The sequence below is a fragment of the Chiloscyllium plagiosum genome, unplaced genomic scaffold, assembly GCF_037043375.1.
Source record: "Chiloscyllium plagiosum isolate Xiang-an unplaced genomic scaffold, Cpla_swu_hap1 HiC_scaffold_42, whole genome shotgun sequence".
Lineage (NCBI taxonomy): Eukaryota > Metazoa > Chordata > Chondrichthyes > Orectolobiformes > Hemiscylliidae > Chiloscyllium > Chiloscyllium plagiosum.
In genome coordinates, this window is record NW_028270180.1 from 697,219 (window position 1) to 723,307 (window position 26,089).

The following is a 26,089-nucleotide window of genomic DNA, read 5'->3' on the forward strand; positions in this document are numbered from 1 at the left end:
TACCAATCTGAAGCCCATCTAATCTACACTATTCCATGTACGTTCATGTGCTCGTCCAATGACGACTTAAATGTACTTAAAGTTGATGAATCTACTACCGTTGCAGGCAAAGCATTCCATACCCTTACTACTGAGTAAAGAAACTACCTCTGACATCTGCCCTATATCTATCACCCCTCAATTTATAGCTATGCCCCCTCGTGCTCGCCATCACCATCGCTGGAAAAAGGCTGTCCCTATCCACCCTATCTAACCCTCTGATTATCTTATGTCTCTATTAAGTCACCTCAGCCACCTTCTCTCTAACGAAAACAGCCTCAAGTCCCTCAGCCTTTCATCGTAAGACCTTCCCTCCATACCAGGCAACATCCTAGTAAATCTCCTTTGCACCCTTTCCAAAGCTTCCACATCCTTATAATGCGGTGACCAGAACTGTACACAGTATTCCAAGTGTGGCCGCACCAGAGTTTTGTACAGCTGCAGCATAACCTCATGGTTCTGGAACTTGGTCCCTCTATTCATAAAAGCTAAAACACTGTGTGCCTCCTTAACAACCCTGTCAGCCTGGGTGGCAACTTTCAAGGATCTGTGTACATGGACACAGAGATCTCTCTGCTCATCTACGCTACCAAGAATCTTACCATTAGCCCTTACCATTAGTACTTTGCATTCCGGTTACTCTGACCAAAGTGAATCACCTCACACTTGTCCGCATTAAACTCCGTTTGCCACCTCTCAGCCCAGCTGTGCAGCTTATCTATGTCTCTCTGTAACCCACAACATCCTTCGTCACTATCCACAACTCCACCAACCTTCGTGTCGTTTGCAAATTTACTAACCCACCCTTCTACGCCCTCATCCAGGTCGTTTACAGAAATGACGTACAGCAGTGGACCCAACACCGACTCTTGCAGTAACCGCTAGTAACTGGACTCCAGGACGAACATTTCCCATCAAGCACCACCCACTGTCGTCTTTCAGCTCACTAATTATTGATCCAAACTGCTATATCTCCCACAATCCCATTCCTCTGCTTTTTGTACAATAGGCTACTGTGGGGAACCTTATCAAATGCCTTGCTGAGATCCATATACACCACATCAACCGATTTACTCTCATCTACCTGTTTGGTCACCTTCTCAAAGAACGCAATAAGTTTTGTGAGGCACGACCTACCCTTCACAAAACCGTGCTGACTATCCCTAATCAAATTATTCTTTTCTAGATGATTATAAATCCTATCTCTTATAACCTTTTCCAACACTTTTTACCAACAACTGAAGTAAGACTCATTGGTCTATAATTACCAGGGTTGTCTCTATTCCCCTTCTTGAACAGGGGAACCACATTTGCTATCCTCCAGTCTTCTGGCACTATTCCTGTACACAATGATGATTTAAAGATCAATGCCAAAGGCTCAGCAATCTCCTCCCTGGCTTCCCAGAGGATCCCATCCAGCCCAGGGGACTTACTATTTTCACACTCTGCAACATTTCTAATACCTCTTCCTTGTGAACCTCAATCCCACCTAGTCTAGTAGCCTGTATCTCAGTATTCTCCTCGACAACATTGTCGTTTTCTAGAATGAATACTGTCGAAAAATATTCATTTAGTGCTTCCCCTATCTCCTCTGACTCCACACACAACTTCCCACTACTATCCTTGATTGGCCCTAATCTTACACTCATCATTCGTTTATTCCTTAAATACCTATAGAAAACCTTAGGGTTTACCCTGATCCTATCTGCCAACAACTTCTCATGTCTCCTCCAGGCTCTTCTGAGCTCTCTCTTTAGGTCTTTCCTGGCTACCTTGTAACCCTCAAGCGCCCTAACTGAGCCTTCACATCTCATCCTAACATAAGCCGCCTTCTTCCTCTTGACCAGAGATTTCACTTCCTTCGTAAACCACTGCTCCCGCACGCTACAGCTTCCTCCCTGCCTGACAGGTACATAATTTTCTAGGACACACAGGAGCTTTTCCTTGAATAAGTTCCACATTTCTAATGTGCCCATCCCCTTCAGGACCCCGAAACGTCGATTATCCTAGTCCTCTGATGCTGTCTGACCTGCTGTGCTTTTCCAGCACCACTCTAATCTTGACTCTGATCTCCAGCATCTGCAGTCCTCACCTTTGCCTAGCATTCTCATTGCAATAGAGTTCTCATGTGGACCAGTCCACCAATTCCATGCAGTCCTGCAGAAGCTCCTCTTCTGCCTCAGACCAGCGCTGTACTACTTTCTGTACTGGGTCCTCACATTTCAACTTCTGCTTGCAAAGTGGGAGGCGGAACACAGCATTGTGATCTGATTTTCCAAAGTGTGGAACGATAGGCATCTTTGGTTGTGTAACAATAATTAAGAATGTGCGATCCTCTGGTGAGAGATGTATTTTGATAGCACTCTCTTGAGGTTTGCCTGATTGAAGTCACCAGCTGCAATGAATGAACCCTCAAGTGCATTTGTCAGGGTGTAAATTTCATCCAGACCAGCCTTCACTTTTGCATGGGGTGGTATGTTGACTGCTGTTAGGATGGCAGAGGTGAACTCTCGTGGCAGTAATAAGGATGGTGTTTCAGTATGGATACTCTAGGTCCTGTGAGCAGTGATCTGCCAGGGTCACCACTTCTGAGCACCGGGGGTGTTGATTAGGAGGCAAATTCCACTGCCCTTTGCCTTACGTGAGCATGCCATGTGGTTCGTGCTGTTAAGTTTTTTTTTTCTGAAGTTCTTTACGCACTTGATGCAACTGCAATGTCAACTTCTGTGAACAACAACCAAATTTATTAAACACAGTACAAGCTTTCTGGAGGAACCTTTAACACACCTTGCAGGGCTAATGGGGTTGTGGCAAAAGCTCTCCCTGAACCAAGGAAACAGTCCTTCCTTTATACAAAATCTTTGCATCACAGTTAGTAATGTCTACAAGACAACCCCCACAGTCACATGCCTTTCAAGGCACAATGCAATGACTACTTCACCTGAGAAACAATGTAATGCAAATCATTCCATAATGGTCAAATCAGTCGTCAATCTTTTTTTGTAACTATTGGGCAGTAGTCAAATTCCAACTGTAATGTTCTTATTGACTTCTGAATAGCGGATGAAAATGTAAATTATAGGATATGACAATGTAACTGGCTTTTGAATAATTTGGCCATGCAAAATGGATTTGAATGCCAAGAGATGGGATGTGATTTCCTTACAGACTACCTGCAAATCAGAGACATCCCATCCTAGCCTCGGGACATAGAATTTCCTGAAGGTCAACAGAGCAAATGAACTCTTTAATATCTCAATGTCATGCATAGAGAAAGCCTCAAATTGTAATTCATTGGGAATTATTAAAGTTTCACCTTGCCTGAAATAGTTGGCATTCAGTTTCCCAGCATTGTGCATGAGTGAAATAGCCTTACTGAATTGAATTTACATTTATTGTTGCGTGTAGTCGCAGGAGTACAGTGAAAAGTTTACAAATCATCACTTAAGGTGCCATCTTAGGTACAAGGGTACCTTGGTATGGAATCTTAGTACCTTACTAGTAGATGAAAGGCACAAATAGCCCAAATGAAATTTTCTCCACCTCAACTCTGGTGTAAAAAGTATTCAAATCTTTCAAATGAGAGTGTTTCCTTTATCATGATTGGAAACATTGTCAATTGCAGTTCTATTTATGTATTACCATTACTACCTCAGAACAGCAAATTGTTTTACAGCTGATAACATGTTTTTGCAGTTTAGTCACTATAGGAAACACTGCTGTAGGTTTCCATGCAGTGAGACAGACAACTACATCTGCTTTTGAGTGCATATTGACACACAAATGTTGGTCAGAACAACAGGAACAACTGCCCTGCTCAGCTTAACATCTCATCCAAAAGATGATTGCAGTAACATTGCAGCACTCTCTCTCAGTACTGAACTGGAGTGCCAATATGGATCATTTGGTTAAATGTTTAGAGTGGGACTTGAATCCACATCCCCTGACTTAAAGTCAAGAGCACTATCCGCTGAACACATTTCAATGGAAATCTGTAAGAGTAGGCAAAGTAAGAACTCTTGATCTGTCAACTGATGCTATACTTTTTAATGTTCTCAGACAATTAGGAGAAAACGAAAAATTCAGATGCCAGTCTCAAGACCGGAGCCAGACCGTCAGCCCATTTCAGAACCTGAGGATGACAGTTATGAGGAAGAGGAAGTGTACGATCGAAAAAGTGGAAGAAGTGGACCAAGTCCCTACAGTGGGAGGCGGAGTGAGAGGAGCATTGGGAGGAGAGAAGGGAGCAGAGAGAGAAGCTTGTCACCAAGATCAGAACGACGATCAGTGTCATCAAATCTTCCACCAAAACCCATCAAAGTGACATTGGTCAAATCTAGGAAGAGTGAAGGTGAGTGTTGATCAGGAAAATGCAAAAGGTTAGATAATTATCTTAAATTGAGATTGAACAGATTTATGTGATGTTTATGGCCAAAATTGCTCATTTCTCCAGTTAAACCAAACTTGAGAAAATAAAATACTTCTAACTATGAAGTATCACTGTTAAGCTGGTCATTGGTCAAGGTGTTTATGTATGTATGTTTAACACTTTTCTGCTAGTGATAAGCGATAGGTGCTCAGTATAATCTCTTACCATTGTAGCATTACTTGAGCAAAATGATAATTATCCTCCAGAGCTCTCACATGAGCACAGTATGGTGCTCAGTGGAGAAATCATGGTTAGCTGCCCTCTATCCAGGGACTATTGCTGGAAACTCTTTATGTAGCAGATATCAGCAGAATTCTGTGTGGCTTAATTTTTTTTTTCAAGAATATCTTCCAGAATTCACCATCTTCATTCATGCTTATGCAGATGTTGGTGTACTGTACCCTTAAAGTCAAAAGCTAGCAGAATTACCTGACAACACCGAGTGTTTTGAACAAGATATAATGTAACCTTCTGGTCCCGCAGTGAGTGTAGCTGGTTGCCTGGAGGCAACAAAAACAAATTTGAATTGGGCCAATCTGTTTAAATGATATCCAAAAAAAAAACCAAACTCCATCAAGTTTGAATTTAGTATATTGACAATATTAAAAGCCAGTGACACAACCTGATGCTGTGGGGGTATAAGACTGGGAAAAATTGAACAGTTGAGAGGAAGACCAACAGATGTAGACTCCTAGTCAGAACTGTCTGAGAGGAACCTGTCTAGAGAAGGAACTTGCACAGAGAAAAACATTGACACCAACCTGGAGAGCAAATCTGCAAAGAGAAGATTCGACAGGTTTTACTTTTTTAAAAAGAATTACTCCATGACACAACAGTTGGGGCCTCGTCCGGGATATCAAATGTTATATCATAGGGTAAACTCTCCTGCTTAATTTAAACCTGCAACACAGAAAAGATTTATCTCGTGCAGTAATCTGTGAAACTTCGGGGCCAAAAACTAGTTAAAGTAAAAGTAACCACTTTATTTCTTAAAGTATAACAGCGAATAATTAACTAACAGCTATTTATAACTCCTTCCTCTAACCTATCTTTTATTTTCCCTTCTAAAATAATAGTCTAAAAAAAACCCCGATTTAACATTTACTGAAAAATTCCAATTTAAAAACCAGCCAGCTGTCGAATCTTCTCTTTGCAGACTTGCTCTCCAGGTTGATGTTTTTCTCTGTATAAACTCCTTCTCCAGACAGGTACTTCTCAGACACTTCTGATGAGCAGTCTACATCTGTTGACCTATTGGCTGTTCTTTCTCAACTGTTCAATTTTTCCCGGTCTTATACCCCACAGCATTGGATTGTGTCATTGGTTTTTAATATTGTCAATATACTAAATTCAAACTTGATTAGTGTTTAGTTTTTTTGGGGGGTATAGTTTGAACTGTCCCAATTCAAATTTGTTTTTGTTGTCTCCAGATAACCAGCTGTACTAGTTGTTGGACGAAAGATCACATTATATCTTGTTCCAAACAGGCTGTCAGGTAGTTCTGCTAGCTTTTAACTTTCGAGTACAGAACACCTACATCTTCATAATAATACATGCTGAATGTATGATGCGGTATTCAAAAATCACTGGTAACTTCAGGCTGAGATGCAAACTAGTGCTTTTCTGATGGGAGAGCGTTGATTAGTGTGAGGCAGTGGAAACTGATATGCTGGCTAAATACCCAAGAGTGGTCAAAAGTAAAAATCTAAACTGTAGGACCCCTGCACTGTCACCTGACACAGGGGAGCCGCTCAAGTGGTCAAAGGTTTAGAGAATGGGACAATTCAATGCAGTACAGTTGGATACTCATATCAAACAGGATGGTCACAAAATTGTAGGTTATTAAGAAAAAGCTTTTATGCAGGGCTCCACTTTGTGGTCAGCATGCTTTCTGAGATAGATGGTTCTTTATTTTTAAAGTGGTTTCCTACTTTGCCTATGGGAGCAGAATGGTGCAAACAGGGTTCAGTCTGCTCCGTGGTTGATTTTTGTTTTGTTTGTTTTTGACGTTGGTCAGAGTCCATTATGGCAGTGAAAAAGTTAAGAGTGAGAGTTTAAGTGCAGTGCTGAAGATTACAGTGGAGCAATTGCAAATGTGAAGTTCTGCTCTGATAGCCATTTTGCTGTAGATTGAGAATGGTGTCCATAAATTTCTAAATTTTTTTGTTATTTCACAATACCTTCTCTGAAGTTAATGCAAATCATGTAGTTTAGCCGTTAGAGAGTTGGCAGGGATCAATCTACAAGTCACAATTGCATTCACAAATATTGAAATTTATTCATTATCCATCCTTATTATAAACTGATATATAAACTGCAATATAAATATATTGCACTAGCAAATTAAAGGCTTAGAACTGGGTAGCACAGTGGCTCAGTGGTTAGCACTGTTGCATCACAGCGCCAAATCCAGTCTCTGGCAACTGAATGGTGTGGAATTTGCACATTCTCCCCATATCTGCATGGGTTTCTTCCGGGTTCTCCGGTTTCCCCCACAATCCAAAGATGTGCAGGTTAGGTGAATTGACCATGTTAAATTGCCCATAATATTCAAGGATGTGTAGTTGGTGCATTCGTCAGTGGAAATTTGGAATAATAAGGTAAGGGAATTGATCGGGGTGGAATACTCTTTGGAGGGTCATTGTGAACTTGTTGGGCCAAATAGCCTGTTTTCACACTGTAGGAATTCTATGATTCTAACTGGTTATGTCGAAAGGACCCAGGTCTCTGGTATGAGGTACACACGTGAACTGTCAGCTGCTGCAACGTTTGGTCCTTTTTTTTTTTAAAAAAAAGTAATATTTTAGTTTGAAATCTGTTCCTACTATTTGGTTTTGGGTTTTTTAAAATAGAAAATTCAGAAAGGTGTGTAAGTTGCTGGCTTCTTGTTTGTACGTGGTTCCATAGCTATCTGTTGATCTTGGTATTTATCAAAGTTTGTCTTTGTGTGTGAGCTTTTATCATGAGTTACAACAACTGTTCACCATTTCAGCAACATAACCCAAGTTTTTGTTTTTCTTCATTGTGTTCTGAGCTCTGCCGGATGCTCTGTTCTTCATGACCTTGATAGCACGTCGGTGCATATCAACATTCAAATAAGGAAAAGGAGTAGGCAACTTCTCACTTCAAGCCTGCTCCGACATTCAATAAGTCATGACTGATCTGATTTTAACCTTAACTCTACATTCCTGCATATCCCTGATAATCTTTCATTCTCTTGGTAATCAAAAATCTGTCTCTCTCTCTTTCTTTAGAATATTTAAGGGTTGTGCATCCACTGCCTTTTGAGGAATTCCAAGGACAGTCAACCCTCAGAGGGAAAAAAAATTTCTTCACTGGTCTTAAATGGACACTCCCTTATTCTTAATCTATGACCCCGAGATGTGGAGTCTCCCACAACAGGAACCATCCTTTTGACATCCACCCAATTAATCTTCAGGATACTAAGTTTCAGTTATGTCACCTCTGACTCTCAATGTACAGGCCCACTTGTCTAGTCTTTGCTCATAAGGCAATCCACTCATTTCAAGTATAAATTGAATAAACCTTCTTCTCTGAACACCTTTGAATGCATTAACAACCTTCTGAAAATATGGTCATCAGTGTTGTACACCAGATGTGGTTTCAATAATGTTCTATATAATTGAAGCATAACCTCCCTACTGCTGTATTCAATTCATATATTAGCTTTCCTGACTACTTGCTGTATCTGCATTCTAACCTTCTGTAATACATCCAGAACTTTTTGGATTCAGAGCTCTGCAACATGTCATCTTTTGGACAATGTTATTTTAAATATTTTTTCTGCCAGTGTGAACAATTTCTTACATCATGTTCCATTTGCTAGATCTATATCCCTTTGTAGGCGCCTTATGTCCTTTTTGCAACACTTCCCTTTTTGTATAGGGGGAGCGGCTCAGGTGGTCAAAGGTTTATGTTTAACCTCTGCTCTGCTGGAATTTTAGCATATCATTCAAGTGACAAATAAATAAATTGTTTAGTAGATGTCTGAAAGTTGGAGATGCAGATGTTGATTACTAAATTACAAAAGCTGTGCTGGCACTTGCTTTAGTATTGCTAGTATTGCACAAGCAAGCATCTGCCTCTTCATGACATTGCTATTTGTGCTCAGTGAAAAATGTGAAGAGAAGATGGCTTGATCTAAACAGATAGGAGACAATTTAATGGTAATGATGCCTGCAAAATTTGATTTTGATTCATGGTGTTTTGAAACTGTTTATCTGAAGAATTTCTGCCTTGGAATATCCTGTTCCATGGAGCAAAGTACAATTTTCTGTCCAATGTCAATTTCCTTTGTCAGTAACTGTCAGTTGTTTTTCAGAGTACGGTCTGCGATTAGCAAGCCACATTTTTGTAAAGGAGATTTCATCAGAGGGGCTGGCTGCCAAGGACGGCAACATTCATGAGGGAGATGTAGTATTGAAGGTTGGTCACTTTTCTAGTTCCCATCTTAAAAACATGAAAATGTCCCTCCTCTTCAGATTTGACACCAAACCTTGATTTTGAAAATGCATTTATCTAGTCAGTGTTCAAGTGGTTCGACAGGGAGGCTTTGATCCCGGCTGTTTACTGCTCTTTCGGATGAAAATAACGTGAAACAATTTTGTAATTGTCCCATAAATGCCAGTTCGATAATATTTAAATATATGTCATTTGATAAGGAATCCAGCGCTTTTATTGTTTAGAGAACATCTAAAGCAATAGGTGTTCTTGATGGCAACATGAATTTATTCAGTACATAGCTGAACCCTGTAGCTCAAGCAAGTTTCATGCCCTAATTCTGGTCTCCTAAGTTGGCATCATCTAGGCACCTGGTGAGAATCCAGAATATGCCTTCATTTCTAAATTAGGATTAAAGTTGTGTCATGCCTGATGGCATTCAAGTGTAGACACAACAGAATTGGATTCTGTTTGTAATGAAATAATTTACTGCTTCTCATTGTCTATTCTGACATGGAGAAATGGGCAAGATAATGGAGGTTGACTGATGATCATAGAATTTGTGCTCCAGCTGGGATGAGTGAGAGAACAGAAGAAAGAAAAAGTATGTTGGAATTCACATTCATCTGAACACGTTGGAAGTCTTTCTGCAGTGATTACCAGTTAGGGAAGACACTTGTGTCTGAAGTCTCTGGCAGTTTAAAGGGCTGTCACTGTTTCATTCAACTAAAGGGCACTTTGACCAAACCTTTCTCAACTTGAAAATATAGTTCATAACAGTCCAAGCTCAACAGAAAAAAAATCTTGTTTTATTAAATTAATTGACAAATGTTTTTCTAATCTTGGCTCTATTTAAACAATTCTTGTGGTGTAGAGGGTTTTGCACTACTATAACTGAAGTTAATGTTGATACATTTGAGGGTATGATTAGATTAGATTACTTAGTGTGGAAACAGGCCCTTTGGCCCAACAAGTCCACACCGACCCACTGAAGCGCAACCCTCCCAGACCATTCCCCTACAATGGGTAGGGACTGCTGACGGGGAAGAGAATGTTTGCTGTATGAGAAAATGTTAGTACTGTTTTAATTTTTAGTACATAGAAGAAGCTATTGTATCACTCTGACTGCTGCCTTCAGATGAAGACCTATTTATGGTCAGGCACCAGTTTCTTCCTTATTGTGGTTCTTTTGTTCCGTTATAGATCAATGGTACTGTGACAGAAAACATGTCACTAGGAGATGCAAAGAAGCTAATTGAGAGGTCAAAGGGGAAGCTTAAAATGGTGGTGCAGAGAGATGAGAGAGCCACTCTCCTTAACGTGCCTGATTTGGATGACAGCATTCCCTCTGCAAATGCTTCTGAAAGAGATGGTAAGTTTTGAACTAAAAGTCTTTCAAGGACAGTGGTGTAATTGCTTACCTTTTAGACCTTTTCAATGCAAGTGACATGCTGAGCCTAAACTTAATGTGTTTAGTTGTTCACCAGAGGAATACTGAGCGTGTACTAGGAAATGTCAGGCTTTCATTGTCAGCTTCGTTCCTAATAGAATTCAAATTGTTCTCTTTGGGACTTGAACAGTTACTGTGTGCACGATGTGAAGATACTCAATATTTTCCCAAGTTAAATGTTTTATTGTAGAAATACGTTTTTGTGAAATCAGTGAATAGTTTTTGTATTTTGAGTTTTTCCTGTAGTAACAAGATGATTTGTGAATTTTGTTTAGATATTTCAGAAATTCATTCATTGGTATCTGATCATTCCAACCGTTCAAATGAAAGACCACGGCTACGCAATCGTTCACGTTCGCCAGACAAACGGTCAGACTGGTCTGACCATTCACACCATTCTCCACAGCCCATCAGTAACGGGAGGTAGGCTTTTTGCCCTTTTTAATGAGGCCTTACCTTGCGTCAAGGTTTGCACTGCTCTTGGACATATTTTGTAGCTTTTGCTTCACATGAAATTCTAGATGGTAAGACCATAGAACAAGTCAATAACTTTTTAACCTACCCATAACAGCTGCAAAGTTACTAATCTGTTTGGATATTCAATGGTCTGGGGAAAAATCATCCTTTTAATCATTTCTCTTACTGTGTCTGTACTATCTCTGGTTTGATAGTAACTAATTTAATTCTGTTGGGCAGCTAGATAGACCTTCGAAATCTGTGTGAAGGCAGCGCATTTCTCTTAAAATAATTTAAAAGTTTAAAGGAAAGTGGAAAGGATTGTCATATTATTACCAAATGCTTAATGTGCATGTGTTTGCCTCTGTAAAAAGATTGGATTGAGCTAGATACGTGATCAATTAGGTGGATAAGAGACAGCAGTGAGAACAGCTGCATGCAGTTGAAAGGCCTCCCTGTGTTTCAGGTTATTGGCACTCGAGTCAACAACAAGTCATTTTCAGGTTTTTCTTAAGCTGTCCAGTTTTTTTTTGGTTTGTTGTGTTCTCTGAGCTCCCCTGACAGCAAATTCCATTCTACAGGATTGGCACAATACTTCTGTGTGGGTATAGAGTTCCACTTTTGAGTCCTTTGGTTCTTGTCACCCTAGCATGTATATTAACAAAGGTTAAATTTGGGATGCTGCACAAAGCTAAATATTGATTGCTTTAGCTTCCTACCATTTAGATTGTCAGTGAGAATTTTGACCACATACACAGTGCATTATTTTTGGCACTGTTTAGTGAATGACATGAATGCACAAAGAATGAGTGAACATTGAAGGTATAATATTGAAATATTAAATAATACACTCCAGTTATTTCAGGCCTTTGTGCAAGTCAGCAAATAACATTTTATGTTGTTACATGTCTACCGAAGAATAAAATGGCTTGATACCAATAGTATTCTTAATTTAAGAGTGTATGCACATGCAGTGATATGTAGCAGCAGCCATGTTGGTTCACATAACTTGTTAAGATCCCCCAGATTCTGTCAAGGAGCCATGCTTGATAGCGTCAGTGTGGCTGCTGCTTCACATCACACAAATTAACGTTTGTTCACTTTCTTCTTTCTTCAGTATCATCGGAAAGACAACCTAATGCTAACATGGCTGAATTGCAGTTTAAGTTTGTAGTTTTGTCATTGTTGGTTTTATATCAATGTACAAACCATTTTCAGAAGCTATAATTAAACAGCACTAAGTATCTTTGGAAAATGTCCCCATGTGCTTTCTGGCACAAACTATATTTTGTGCTGGCAGAGCTAAATTAATTTGTTTGACAAACAATGACAGTGTTTTTCCTTTGCAATGCTTCCTGTTCTGAAAGTTAGGATAATGTTGGCTATTTTGCTTGAAAGCTGAATGAAAACAAAACAGATCAATAATAATTCAGGCATTGGGTCAAATTTGCTGTCTAATGTAAAGATAAATTTATTTTAACTGGCACACTTTATTTTAGCTGGCACACTTAATAATAATACTCAAATATCCAAAGTTTTTAATGGATTAGCATGATGTCTCAGTAGTCAGTTGAGGATGCAAGTGAGAAGGATGTCTGCTGGTAAGTTTAATACAAAGTTGCATTATTATTTAAGTGATTAATGCAATAAGTAAAGCATAACAGTGATGTTTATACCTCCTGCATCATGTTTCAATTATCTTAGTGTATGATTTTATATTTATTATTTGTGGATCTCTTGATTAACTGCAACATTTGATCAATCGGCGCAAATCTGGTTCCATACGGTTGGTTAATAAAAGGTTTACTGCATAACTGGAAGAGAGTAGGTAAGATGAATGCTGATCACTTGGATAGTGAGACTGGAGAGTTGATGATGAAGAATACAAATGGCAAAGTTACTAACTCAATGTTTTACTTCAGTTTTCATTGTATAACCTGTTATTGGGGTGGTGCACCCACAAAGATTGTAGAAAGGGAGGAACTTAAAACAATCATCACTGGGGAAAAGTACTGAGCAAACCTTTAGGATTGAAGGTGAACAAGTTCTCAAGCCCTAATGGCCTACATCCTAGGGTCATAAAGGAAATGGCAGCAGAGACAGTGGATCCATTGATTAGAATTTTCCAAAACTCCCTGGATCTGGGAAAGGTTCTAGTGGGTTGTAAAAAAAATAGTACTCAAAAATATGGCTGGCGCATAGTCCAAATATGTGATATCTGAGCTCTGACTCACCAATGTTTCCTTAAAGTTTGTGAAAAGATTTGTAGCTCGGGTGCTCATTGTTGTGGTTCTGTTCGCCGAGCTGGGAATTTGTGTTGCAGACATTTCGTCCCCTGTCTAGGTGACATCCTCAGTGCTTGGGAGCCTCCTGTGAAGCGCTTCTGTGATCTTTCCTCCGGCATTTGTAGTGGTTTGAATCTGCCGCTTCCGGTTGTCAGTTCCAGCTGTCTGTTGCAGTGGCCGGTATATTGGGTCCAGATCGATGTGCTTATTGACTGAATCTGTGGATGAGTGCCATGCCTCTAGGAATTCCCTGGCTGTTCTCTGAATTCCTAGAGGCATGGCACTCATCCACAGATTCAGTCAATAAGCACATCGACCTGGACCCAATATACCGGCCACTGCAACGGACAGCTGGAACTGACAACCAGAAGTGGCAGATTCAAACCACTACAAATGCCGGAGGAAAGATCACAGAAACGCTTCACAGGAGGCTCCCAAGCACTGAGGATGTCACTTAGACAGGGGACGAAACGTCTGCAACACAAATTCCCAGCTCGGCGAACAGAACCACAACAATGTTTCCTTAATTTCAGTAGTCCTCTCTCCTCATTTCCCAAAAACTAATCCAAATGGACTGAATTTGGTTGGTGTTTTTGGTGCATCCCTAATTACAAAAATTACAAATGTAATTCCTTTATCCCAGTCCTCTGAATAGTCTTGACTATAAGCCCTCAATGCAGTTTTTAAAGTTTGATGCCACCATTCTAATGCTGCTTGCGATTGTGAATGGTACACAGTGGGTTTGAGTTATTTTATTCCTAAGTTATCCTTCTTTGTAAAAGTTGACCCTTGATCCAGTTTTATCTCTGAGGGTACTCTATATCTAGTGGGAAAAAAAAGAGTACCTCTGCTACAGTCCTTTTAGCCATGATGCTGCATAATAGAAAGGCCTCTGGAAATCTAGAACTAACATTATGGTCAGCAAATTGTTTAAGGTAGGGCTCCTGGCACAATCAATAAAGACCATTGTAAAAGGTTCCTCAAATGCAGGAATGGGTATTAAGGGTGTTGGTTTTATCACTGCCTATGGTTTTCCAATTACTTGACACACATGACATCTCCAGCAAAATTCAACCACATCCCTATGCAGTCCAGGCCAGCAAAAATATTTCTGTATTTTGGTTTAAGTTTTCCTTCTTTGCAATTGACCATCATCTGGTAATTCATATGACAAACTATCTTCAGTGAGATTTCCTTTTCTCTCACCACCTGAAGATTTCTCTCTCCCCCTATTTCTATCCCTCACAGATCAAAATTGATGTCAGAAGCCAAATTTTTTTGATTTATGTATCAGCTCACAATCATCTGCCATTTCTGCTGCTTATTTTGGAGTTTTAAGTCTCTGCTCTTCCACGTGAATTCTCACTATTTCATAGAGAAACACAGCATGGAAACAAACCCTTCGGTTCAACTCGTCCATGCTGACCAGACATAGCAGCCTAATTAAGTCCCATTTGCCAACACTTGGCCCATATCCCTCCATCCCTCCAAACCCTTCCTATTCATATACCCATCCAAATGCCTCTTAAATGTTGCAATTGTACCAGCCTCCATCACTTCCTCTGGCAGCTCTTTCCATCCATGCACCACCCTCTGCGTGAAAAAGTTGCTCCTTAGGTCCCTTTTATATCTTTCCCCTCTCACCCTAAACCTAAACCCTCTAGTTCTGGACTGCCCCAACTCGGGGAAAAGACTTTGTTTATGTTATCCATGCCCCTCATGATTTTATAAGCCTCTATAAGGGCACCCTTCAGTCTCTGACGCTCTAGGGAAAACTGTTGCAGCCCCTCCCTATAGCTCAAGTCCTCCAATCCTGGCAATAAGCGAGTTTTGAGAAGATTTGTAGTTCAAGTTGAGGTTCTGGATGTAGGTTTGCTCGCTGAGCTGGAAGGTTCGCTTTCAGACGTTTCGTCACCATACGGTAACATCTTCAGTGAGCCTTCGAATGAAGCACTAGTGGTGTAACCTGCTTTCTGTTTCTATGTTTGGGTTTCCTTGGGGAACCTTCCAGTTCAGAGAGCAAATCTACATCCAGAACATCCTTGTAAACCTTTTGTGAACCCTTTCAAGTTTCACAGCATCCTTCCGATAGGAAGGAGACCAGAATTGCATGCAATATTCCAAAAGTGACTTAACCCATGTCCTGTACATCTGCAACAAGCCCTCCCAACCCCTATAGTCAGTGCTCTGACCAATAAAGCATGCCAAATTTCTCCTTCATTAACCTATCTACCTGCGACTCTACTTTCAAGGGGCTATGAATCTTCACTCCAAGGTCTCTTTGTTCAGCAACATTCCCTAGGACCTTACCATTAAATGTATAAGTTCTGTCCTGATTTGCTTTCCCAAAATGCAGCCACCTCCCATTTATCTAAATTAAACTCCAACTGCCTGTCCTCAGCCCATTGGCCCATTTGCTCAAGATCCCGTTGTAATCAGAGATAAGCTTCTTCATTGTCCATTACACCTCCAGTTTTGGTGTCATCTGCAAACTTACTAACTATACCTCCTATATTCACATCCAAATCCTTTATAAAAGTGGCAAAGCAGTGGACCCAGCACTGATCCTTGTGGCACACCACTGGTCACAGGCCTCCTGTTTGAAAAGCAACCCTCCACCACCGCCCTCTGTCTTGTGTGAACTGAATTTTTTAACTCCTCCTCAATAATTGTCTAAGAATGTCATATATTTGATGAATTTTATCCTCTTTCTTTGTTTGATTCTTTCACACTCAATATACATTTGACCAAGTTCTCTCCTTAAGTTCCTGAAATGTTATCTGTAGGCTTCTGGTACATGTTCATATAATACTACATATAATTCTTATAATACGATGGCATTTTTTCACCTCGTTGTACTCCCCAAAGACCTCTGTTTGATGGTGATGCAATTACTTCAGTAGCTCTGCTACCAACTTTCGTTTGGATCAAAAATACCCACATGGCCACCGTCCATTTAATTTGTTTTACCACTTTCTCAAATGAAATGAAAAAGGTTTCGACATCCTTCTCATTGAACTTAGGCAACGCTTGGATAGATTTAAACAGATCCCCACTGGGCTGTTGACTATGATGGAATTGCTCTCCATCACTGTCCTCATTACTACTCTTTCATTTGATATCTATAACCCTTAGTTTAAGTCGACTGTGAGTTCTCCGTTCCAATCTCTGAAGTTCAACAACTCTGTTTCTCCTTTTCGTCTGTCTTTCTCTGGTTTTCCCTCTTGCTCCTTTTTCGTCTGGGACTCTTGCTGTTGCTCCCTTTCGTCTCGGGCTCTGGTCTCTCCTTTTTCTTTGGCTTTAAATTGTAATCCAGTCTGTTTAATTTCCCTTTCACATTCAAGCTCCTGCATTTGCAATTTAATTTTAACAATTGAATTTAATTTTCCAAAGAGTCTAATGGCATTTCTGGCAATTCTAAATACTGCATTATTGCCTCAACTATCTCCCCTTTCCTTGTAGACATAGGAAACCCCAATTCCAGCTTGTTTGCTACATCCAAAAGTTTTGCTTTGCTCCTTTTCCATAAAAGTCATGAAGTACTTCTTCCACACCCCCCTCCCGAAACCTCTTAGTGCCTGAAAGAGCCATTACCACACAATTATACCCTGTGTAAACCAACTGAATTCACCTCCTGAAATTAAGACCAGTAACACTTGCCACTCTCTGCCTGAGAGTTCAATAATCCAAAGCCTAACCCGGACTTAGATATTTTGATTCTGACGAGCCCCCCGTTTGTCATGGACCAGACCCTGCCTTTTTCTTTATTAGAAAGATAATTTTAAGATGTTGTGTTCCAGATGCAATTCGATTGCCCAAACTGCTCAATGTTATGTAAGACACAATTTATTCATAGCTGTGGTTAAAATACATCAAAACAAAGAAATAAAAGAATTGGCTGAGCTGTAATTCTATTGGCGAACTTAACAGAATAATAGATACAGTAACTGTTACTAATTAACTGTTCCAATATAGTATTATAGACCAGGCCAGAACCCTCAAAACGTTTCAAGAAGGTGTCCCAGACCCTAACTGTGCCAGTTGTTTTAAAGTCCTAGAAATGTACAGCATGGAAACAGACTCTTTGGTCTGCTCATCCATGCTGACCGAATATCCCAACCCAATCTAGTCCCACCTGCCAACTCCCGGCCCATATCTCTCCAAACTCTTCCTATTCATATACCCATCCAGATGCCTTTTAAATGTTGCAATTATACTAGCCTCCACCACTTGTTCTGGTGTAAAGTGGGTATTCCAGGAGAGAATCAGCTGGTCAAACCACTTAGTTTTAAACAAAACAGAATTTATTTACAAGATTACTGAACGAAACACAAGGAGCAGGAAGCAGAATGCCAAATAACTAATCAGAAAACCAAACCAATCATCCCACCTAATGATGCTGTTCGCAACAATCCTCATAAACATCCCTTGGCACAAAAGGTTAAATCAAATACAAGTCCTTACAGGTAGGAATTGGAGAGAGAACCAGCCTGAGCTTGCTTCTGAATTCCAGCAGCGTTTCCATACCAAAAAAACCAAACCAGAGAAAAGCTGAGCTGGGAGAACTGGCCACTCCCCTTTCATTATACAACTTTTTTTTCGTAACTTGAAAGCCGTGTGCCTGAGGCAGTATCTGTTAGCTGTAAACAAATTAGCCCATAAACTCATCCAAACTCAGACTTTTTGGAACCTGTGTTTTTACGACCTCCTGAAGGGAAAAAAAACCAAGGACAACCTAACCTTGTTAAAGGAGCAGCTTCATCACAGTAGTTACATCCCATAAACTCATGCTTGGCAAAATGCAAATTCAAAACAGATTGTCTCACATGCAACTCTGGCCCAAGAGGAAATGCTTCAAGAGAACTCCGAGACTGTAGCAAGAAGAGATTTCCAGCAAAACTAAGAAACTAAAAATTCGGGTTCTGTGAGAGTTTGACCAGACCCATTCAGGCTGGTTCTATTATTCTAACTTTAAAAAGAAACCCAAAGCCCCTCAAGCTGTTAACTTGTCAATTTTTTAATGGACATCTTGGCATTTCTGTCTTAAAAACCTTTCTTCGATAAAAGACTAGGACATAATCCTTTTAACCATAGTTTTATGACACTATAATAAGTTATTCAAAGCTTCAATGTCACTGAGTACTCACCAGATGCATAGAGTTTCTTTGTTTGAAAAGTGAACTAGTGATAACTTTTCAAATTTGTGTTTAGTCAAAGATCTCGTGAAGATGATGTGATTAGAGGACCCAAGGCTGGAGCTGTGTCCACACCAGTGAAAAATACCGAAGAGTTGTTTGTAGCTAAAGCTGTCGAAGAGCCTATGACTGCAGTTGTTGACGAGAGAACAGAGAAACAGGTTCCTCCATTACCAGGTCTGTTGTAAAAAAATCATTATTGTTCAGAAGGAAATTATGCTATTTTCAGAAGCACTGTTGGGAGAAGGGACAGCTGGAGAGTTTAGCAGGTGTAATTGATCGATTCTGCACGTTGCTACATGACAAGATTACTGTTAAGAAGACATATATCACTACAGTCACATTAGTTCAGACTTTTACATCTTTTGAAATTCTTCTGTAAATATAACTAGTTAGGACACAATTAAGGTTTAAGAATGCCCTTACTTTTAAATTTGAGAAGTTATATTACAAAACAATACCTAACATGAACTATTTCTACAGAACCGAAGCCTGTGTATGCTCAACCTGGTCAGCCTGATGTGGATTTGCCTGTTAGCCCATCTGATGCACCTATTCCAAACTCGTCGCATGATGATGGAATGTTGAGGTAATTCAGCAATTCTGCCCACGCCAGTGTAGTGCTGCTAAGAAATGATGTGATTGTTCCACGACCTATAACACAGAACTTGATGTGTTTGGATAATTTAGCTGAAGTTTTCTTCTCTTCACGATTTACACAAGATATCATCTAAATCTTAATCCACAGGGCTTCAGATAATTATTAATTTGTTTATTTTGGAAACTGCTCAATGGTCTCATGCTAGAAACACCAGGAAGCAATGAATATCCATACATTGTATGTACGTTCCGTTTACGCCAAAAAACTTGAGCATGTTTTGCCAGTGGAGTTAACAGTTTAACTGTTCTTTACTGTGGTCTCACACCACACAATGTTCTCTTTCAGACCAAGTATGAAGCTTGTGAAGTTTAAGAAGGGCGAAAGTGTTGGGCTGCGCCTGGCTGGTGGAAATGATGTGGGAATATTTGTTGCTGGAGTATTGGAAGATAGTCCTGCAGCTAAAGAAGGTTTAGAGGAAGGAGATCAGATCCTCAGAGTAAGACAACATATTTGCAGTGAATTCTGTTGGTTGACTGAGTGCAGTCCTAATGAAATTTGATTCTTTCCATGAATGAAGTAAAATTGTCATGTGACTTTTGGAAAGTTGTATTTTGTATCTAACCACTTAACTATAATGCTGTTTGACAATGTTATCAGGGAGATGCAATAAAATCCAGAGTCCTCTAATCCTTAGGAAAGGAAATCCTCCACCTTTTAATAGAATACAATCCCTGCAGTGTGGAAACAGGCCCATTTGGCCTCGTGAGTCTACACCGACCCTTCGGAAAGCATTCCACTCAGATCCATTCCCATACATTATCTCTGTAACACTGCATTTCCCATAGTTAACACACCTAACCTAATTCGGATATGCCGGTGTTGGACTGGTGTACAAAGTTAAAAATCACACAACATCAGGTTATAGTCCAACAGGTTTAATTGGAAGCACACTAGCTTTCGGAGCGACGCTCCTTCATCAGGTGATTGTGGAGGGCTCGATCATAACACAGAATTTATAGCAAAAGTTTGCAGTGTGATGTAACTGAAATTATACATTGAAGAATTGATTAACAGACAATCAATTCTTCAATGTATAATTTCAGTTACATCACACTGCAAATTTTTGCTATAAATTCTGTGTTACGATCGGGCCCTCCACAATCACCTGATAAAGGACTATAACCTGGTGTTGTGTGATTTTTAACTTTGTACACCTAACCTACACCTCCCTGGACACGGCAGGGTAATTTAGCATGGCCAGTCCTCCTAACTTGCACATTTGTGGACTGTGGGCAGAAGCCAGAGCACCTGGAGGAAACTCATGCAGACATGGGGAGAGCATGCAAATTCCACACAGGCAGTTGCCTGAGGGCAGAATCAAGTCTAGATCCCTGGTGCTTGAAGCAGCATTGCTAACCACTGAACCACAGTGCCTTTTTTTAGTTTATGCTACATGTGTCCTTAGACCTAACTACTCTCTGAAATGTCCTAATAAAAATAAAATCATTTAAAATAACTAATCCAAATATTTAAGTTTTCTTCAAAACTGCAATTCAGAATAGGAACTGAAATTTAAATTGATGTTTATTATGGTTCATGAAAATATAATGTTATTGGTGAGACTTTCAAAACCCATTTAAAGATAGTAAGTAATTCAACTTAGCTGGGTGTGGACAGTATTTTATGGAAAGTCTTGAAAAGAAATATTTAAAACGGGCATCTAATATTTTTAATGCACTGGGAAGTATGACATTATCATTCAGATGTCGTCTTCACAGGTAAATAATGTGGACTTTGCAAATATCATCCGTGAGGAAGCTGTCCTGTTCCTGCTTGACCTTCCAAAAGGAGATGAGGTCACTATTCTTGCACAGCAGAAGAAAGATGGTGAGCTGTTCCGTTGTACTTTCTCATTCACTCCAAGCTTGATGTGGAAGCTTCAAAGTGGAAGTTTTAGAATTGTTCCAAAGCAAGTGTAACCAGTTGTTGAAATTATCCTACAGATCCTTAATGCAAGAAAACTTTAAGTTTGGAAAGAGAAATGTTACTTAAGGAATTGATTGACCTACTCCTGTTCCTATTATTAAATTTTCAAATTTGGCCCATCTTAGACCAAAGACATGGCAGCAGAAATTAGGCTGTTCAGGCCACCTAGCCTGCTCCGCCATTCAATCGTGACTGATAAGTTTCTCAACCCATTCTCCCGCTTTCTCCCCATAACCCTTCACTATCAAGAACCTATCTATCTTTGTCTTAAATATACTCCAGAACCTGGCATCCACAGCTTTCTGTGGCAGTGAATCCCATAGATTTGCTACTCTCTGACTGAAGAAGTTTCTTGTGTTCTAAAAGGTCTTCCCTTTACTCTAAGGCTGTGCCCTCGGGCCCTAGTCTCTCCTACTAATGGAAACATCTTCCCAACATCCACTCTGTCCAGGCCATTCAGTATTTAAACTTTCAATTACATCCCCCATCATCCTTTCAAACTCCATCGAGAATAGACCCAGAGTCATCAAATGTTCCTCTTATGTTAAGCTTTTCATTCCAGGGACCATTCTCGTGAAACTCTTCTGAATACTGTCCATGGCCAATACATCATTCTTGAGATATGGGACCCAAACCTATGAAACTGCTCCAAATGTGGTCTGATTAGACCATCAGAAGTACATCCCTGCTTTTATATCTCAGAATAAATGCCATTGTTACATTTGTCTTCCTAACTACTGATTCAACCTGCAAGTTTAATTTGAGGGAATCTTGGACAAGAACTCCCAAGTCTTTTTGCACTTCAGACTTCTGAATGTTCCCCCCCCTTTAGAAAATAGTCCATGCCTTTGTTCTTTCTACTAAGGTGCATGACCACACGTTTTCCCACATTGTACTCCATCTGTCACTTCTGTGCCAACTCTCCCAACCTATCCAAATCTTTCTGCAGCATCCCCACCTCCTCAGTGCTACCTATCTTTGTATCGTCTGCAAACTTAGCCTGAATGCCCTTGGTTCCTTCATCGAGATCTTTAATGTGAAAAGATGTGATCCCAACACTCGCGGAACACCACTTGTCACTGGCTGGCACCCTGAGAAGGGCCTTTTTATCCCCATTTTTCGTCTTTCTGCCAGATAGCCGGGTTTCTATCCATGCTGGCACCGTACCTGTAGACCATGGAGCCCTTGCCTTACTCATTAGTCACCTTGTCAAAGGTCACCTTGAGTCTAAGTAGATAACATCCATTGGTTCTCCTTGGTCTAATCTGCTTGTTACTCCCTCAAAGAATTCTGGAAGATTTGTCAGGCATGATCTACCTTTGATGAAACCATGCTCACTCTGCCCTATTTTACCATATGCTTCAAAGTATTCAGAAATCTCATCCTTCGCAATGGGTTCCAGGATCCTACCCATGTCCAAGGTTAGGTTAATTGGTCTGTAATTTTCCGTTTTCTGCCTTATTCCCTTTTTAAACATGGTTGTTGCATTAACAATTTTCTAGTCCTCTGGGACCTTTCTGATTCTAGTGATTCCTGAAAGGTTGCCACTGACCCTTCCACTATCTCTTCAGTTTTGTCTCTTAGAACTTTAGGGTGCAGTCCATCTGGTCCAAGTCATTTATCCACCTTCAGGCCATTCAGTTTTCTAGCACCTTCTCCTTGGTGATGGCCGCTATACTCAGCCCTGCCCCCTTACTCTCTAACTTCTGGGAAATTACTCTTGTCTTCCACTGTGAAGACTGATACGAAGTAATTATTCAGTTCCTTAGCCATTTCCTTGTTCCCCATTACTATCTCATCTATATTATTTTCCAGCAGACCACTGTCCACTTTTCCCTTTCTTTTGTTCTTTATATATCTAAAGAAACTCTGACAGTCTACCTTTACATTACTGGCTTGCTTACCCTCATTTTTAATCTTCTCCCTTTTTTTTGTTTGTACCCTCTTGGTCTTTGTAAGCTTCCCAATCCTCTGGTTTCCCACTGCCCTTTGCCACATTATATGCTTTCTCTTTGATGCTATCCCTGACCTCCCTAGTCACCTGTGGGTTGCCTCATCCTCCCTGTGTCATTCTTCTTTTTCTGTAGGATGAATCTCTGCTGTGTCTCCTGAATTACTTCCAGAAGCTCTTGTCATTGCTGTTCCACTGTCTTTCGTGCTAGGCTCCTTTCCCAGTCGATTCTGCCCAGTTGCTCCCTCATGCCTCTGTAGTTTCCTTTTATTCAGCTGAAATATTGTTACCTGAGATTGTATTTTTTCTCTCTCAAATTGTCCTTATCTTAAATGCTGCTTTCATAGCACATTATTTATTTGTTCTAGTTTACCGGCGTATTGTGGAATCTGATGTGGGCGATTCTTTCTACATACGGACTCACTTTGACTATGAAAAGGAATCGCCGTATGGTTTAAGTTTTAACAGAGGCGAGGTATTCCGAGTGGTGGATACACTGTATAATGGGAAGCTGGGTTCCTGGCTTGCAATTCGAATTGGCAAAAACCATAAGGAGGTGGAAAGGGGCATCATTCCAAACAGAAACAGGTGTGTGATCAGAACTTGCACCCAGTGAACATTTTTGTTTTTGTTAATATGATTTTATATCTATGGTAAAACGTGAGGAATTCCCACCTAAAATTACAGGATTTTACTATTGTCAATGAAATGTCCCAGTAGCAGCCTGGAGAAAAGATGGATTGGAATGAAACCAAAGCAGTCAGGGTTAGGGCTTTGTTTGTTTGTCAAACCAATATATTTGTAAGGATTGTTTTAAAACAGAATTTACATACAGTCATAGAGATGTGTAGCAGGGAAATTGATCCTTTGGTTTAGCTCATCCATGCCGACCAGATATCCTAAATAAATCTAGTCCCATTTGTCAGCATTTGGCCCATATCCCTCTGAACCTTTCCAACGACATGCCCATCTAGATGCCTTTTAAATGTTGGAATCATACCAGCCTCCATCACTTTATCTGGCAACTCATTCCATACACTCAGCACTCCCTGCATGGAAAATTGCCTATTGAGTCTCTTTTAAATCTTTCCCCTCTCACCGTAAACCTACACCCTCTAGTTTAGGATTCCTCCTACAGGGTAATAAATCTTGTCTATTTACCCTAACTGTGCCCCTCATGATTTTATAAATCTCTAGAAGGTTATGTCTCAACTTCTAGCACTGTATGGAGAATAGCCCCAGTCTGTTCAGCCTCTCCCTATAGCTCAAACCCTCCGACCCTGGCAACATGTTTGTAAATCTTTTCTGAATCCTTTCAAGTTTCACAATGTGCTTCCTTTTGCAGGGAGACTAGAACTGCATGCAGTATTCCAATAATGGCCTAATCAATATCCTATACAGCCGCAATATGACCTCCCAACTCCTATATTTGATGCTCTGACCCAGGAAAGGAAAACAAACCAAATGTTGTCTTCACTATCCTACCTGCGACTCCACTTTCAAGGTGCCATGTATCTGCGCTCCAAGGTCTCTTTGTTAAGCAACACTCCCCAGGACCTTAGCATTAAGTGTATAAGTCCTGCTAAGATTTGCTTTCCCAAAATGCAGCACCTCACACTTATCTAAATTAAACACCATCTGATCAAGATCCCATTGCAGTCTGAGGTAACCTTTGCTATTCACTACACCTCCAATTTTGGTGTCATCTGGAAACTTACTACACTTCCTATGTTCACGTACAGACCATTTATTTAAATGATGAAAAGCAGTGGACCCAGCACCGATCCTTGTGGCACTCTGCTAGTCATGGGCCTTCAGTCTGAAAAGCAAACCTCCACAGCCCTCTGTCTTCTACCTTTGAGCCAGTTCCATATTCAAATAGATAGTTCTCCCTTTCTGGTGTTACCTAACCTTGCTAACGAGCCTATCATGAGGAAATGTATGGACTGCAGTAGGCGTTTGACATAGATCATGTTCACTGTTCTGCCTCATCAATCCTCTTTGTTACTTTGTCAAAGTTTGTGAGACATGATTTCCCATGCACAATGTTAACTATCCCTAATCAGTCCTTGCTTTTCCAAATACATATAAATCCTGCCCCACAGGATTCCCTCCAACAACTTGCCCATCACCAATGTCAGGCTAACCGGTGTATACTTTTCTTAAATAGTGACACCGTGTTAGCCAACCTCCCCTCTTCTGTCACCTTGCCTATGGCTATCGATGATACAAATATTGCAGCAAGAGATCCAGCAATCTCTTCCCTGAGCTTCGCATACAGCTCTAGGTACACCTGACCAGGTCCTGGGGATTTATGCACCTTTATACATTTTGGACATTTTTCAAGATGTCTCTATTTATTTCTCCACGTTCGCTATCTTTCATATCCATCTCCACAATAAACACTGATGGAAAATACTCATCTAGTATCTCCCCCATCTGTTGTAGTTCCACACATCGTTGACTGTGCTGATCTTTAAGAGACCCTAATCTCTCCCTAGTTATCCTTTTGTCCTTAATGTATTTGTAGAATCCCTTTGGATTCTCCTTAACCCTATTTGCTAAAGCTACCTCATGTCCTCATTTACCCTCCTGATTTCCTCCTACTTGCCTTTATACTTTTCTAGTGAATTACTAGATTTCTGCTGTATATACCTAACATATGCTTCCTTCCTATTCTTGTCTAAAACCTCAATTTCTCTAGTGATCCAGCATTCCCTCCACCTCCCAGCCTTGCCGTTCACACTAACAAGAACATACTGTCTCTGGAATCTTACTGCGTCATTTTTGAAGGCTTCCGATTTTCTAGCCCCCTGTCTTTACCTGTGAACATCCGCCCCCAATCAAGGTTTGAAAGTTCTTGCTTAATGCTGTCAAAATTGGCCTTCCTCCAGTTTAAAACCTCAACTTTTAGATCTAATCTATTCTTTTCCATCACTACTTTAAAACTAGTACAATTATGGTCACTGGCTGCAAAATACTCCCCCACTGACACCTCAGTAACTTTTTAATTCCCAAGAGTAGATGCAACTTCATTCATAAATACATCTACATCAGATACTGTGTTAGACAATATTTGTGTACACACTTAACAAATTTCTCTTCATCCAAGCCCTTAACACTATGTCAGTGTCAGTCTATGTTTTGAAAGTTAAGATCCCCTACCATAACTGCCCTTTTACTCTTACAGATAACTGAGGTCTCCTTACAAATTAAGTGCTCAAGAAAAAGATTAA

The 26,089-nt window shown here is 40.3% G+C and overlaps 1 protein-coding gene across 8 annotated transcripts in view; it reads left to right on the top strand.

Moving 5' to 3' along the window:
• tjp1a (tight junction protein 1a) overlaps positions 1 to 26,089 on the top strand; it is a 202,861-nt gene that overhangs the window by 126,317 nt on the left and 50,455 nt on the right. For all 8 annotated transcript variants that reach the window (XM_087982083.1, XM_043680314.2, XM_087982082.1 and 5 more), the window contains 9 exons: positions 4,099 to 4,390; positions 8,811 to 8,914; positions 10,133 to 10,301; positions 10,655 to 10,802; positions 18,332 to 18,492; positions 18,799 to 18,904; positions 19,262 to 19,412; positions 20,695 to 20,803; positions 23,222 to 23,441. In XM_087982083.1, the coding sequence (XP_087838209.1) occupies positions 4,099 to 4,390; positions 8,811 to 8,914; positions 10,133 to 10,301; positions 10,655 to 10,802; positions 18,332 to 18,492; positions 18,799 to 18,904; positions 19,262 to 19,412; positions 20,695 to 20,803; positions 23,222 to 23,441 (1,460 nt within the window). The remainder of the gene's footprint in view (positions 1 to 4,098; positions 4,391 to 8,810; positions 8,915 to 10,132; positions 10,302 to 10,654; positions 10,803 to 18,331; positions 18,493 to 18,798; positions 18,905 to 19,261; positions 19,413 to 20,694; positions 20,804 to 23,221; positions 23,442 to 26,089) is intronic.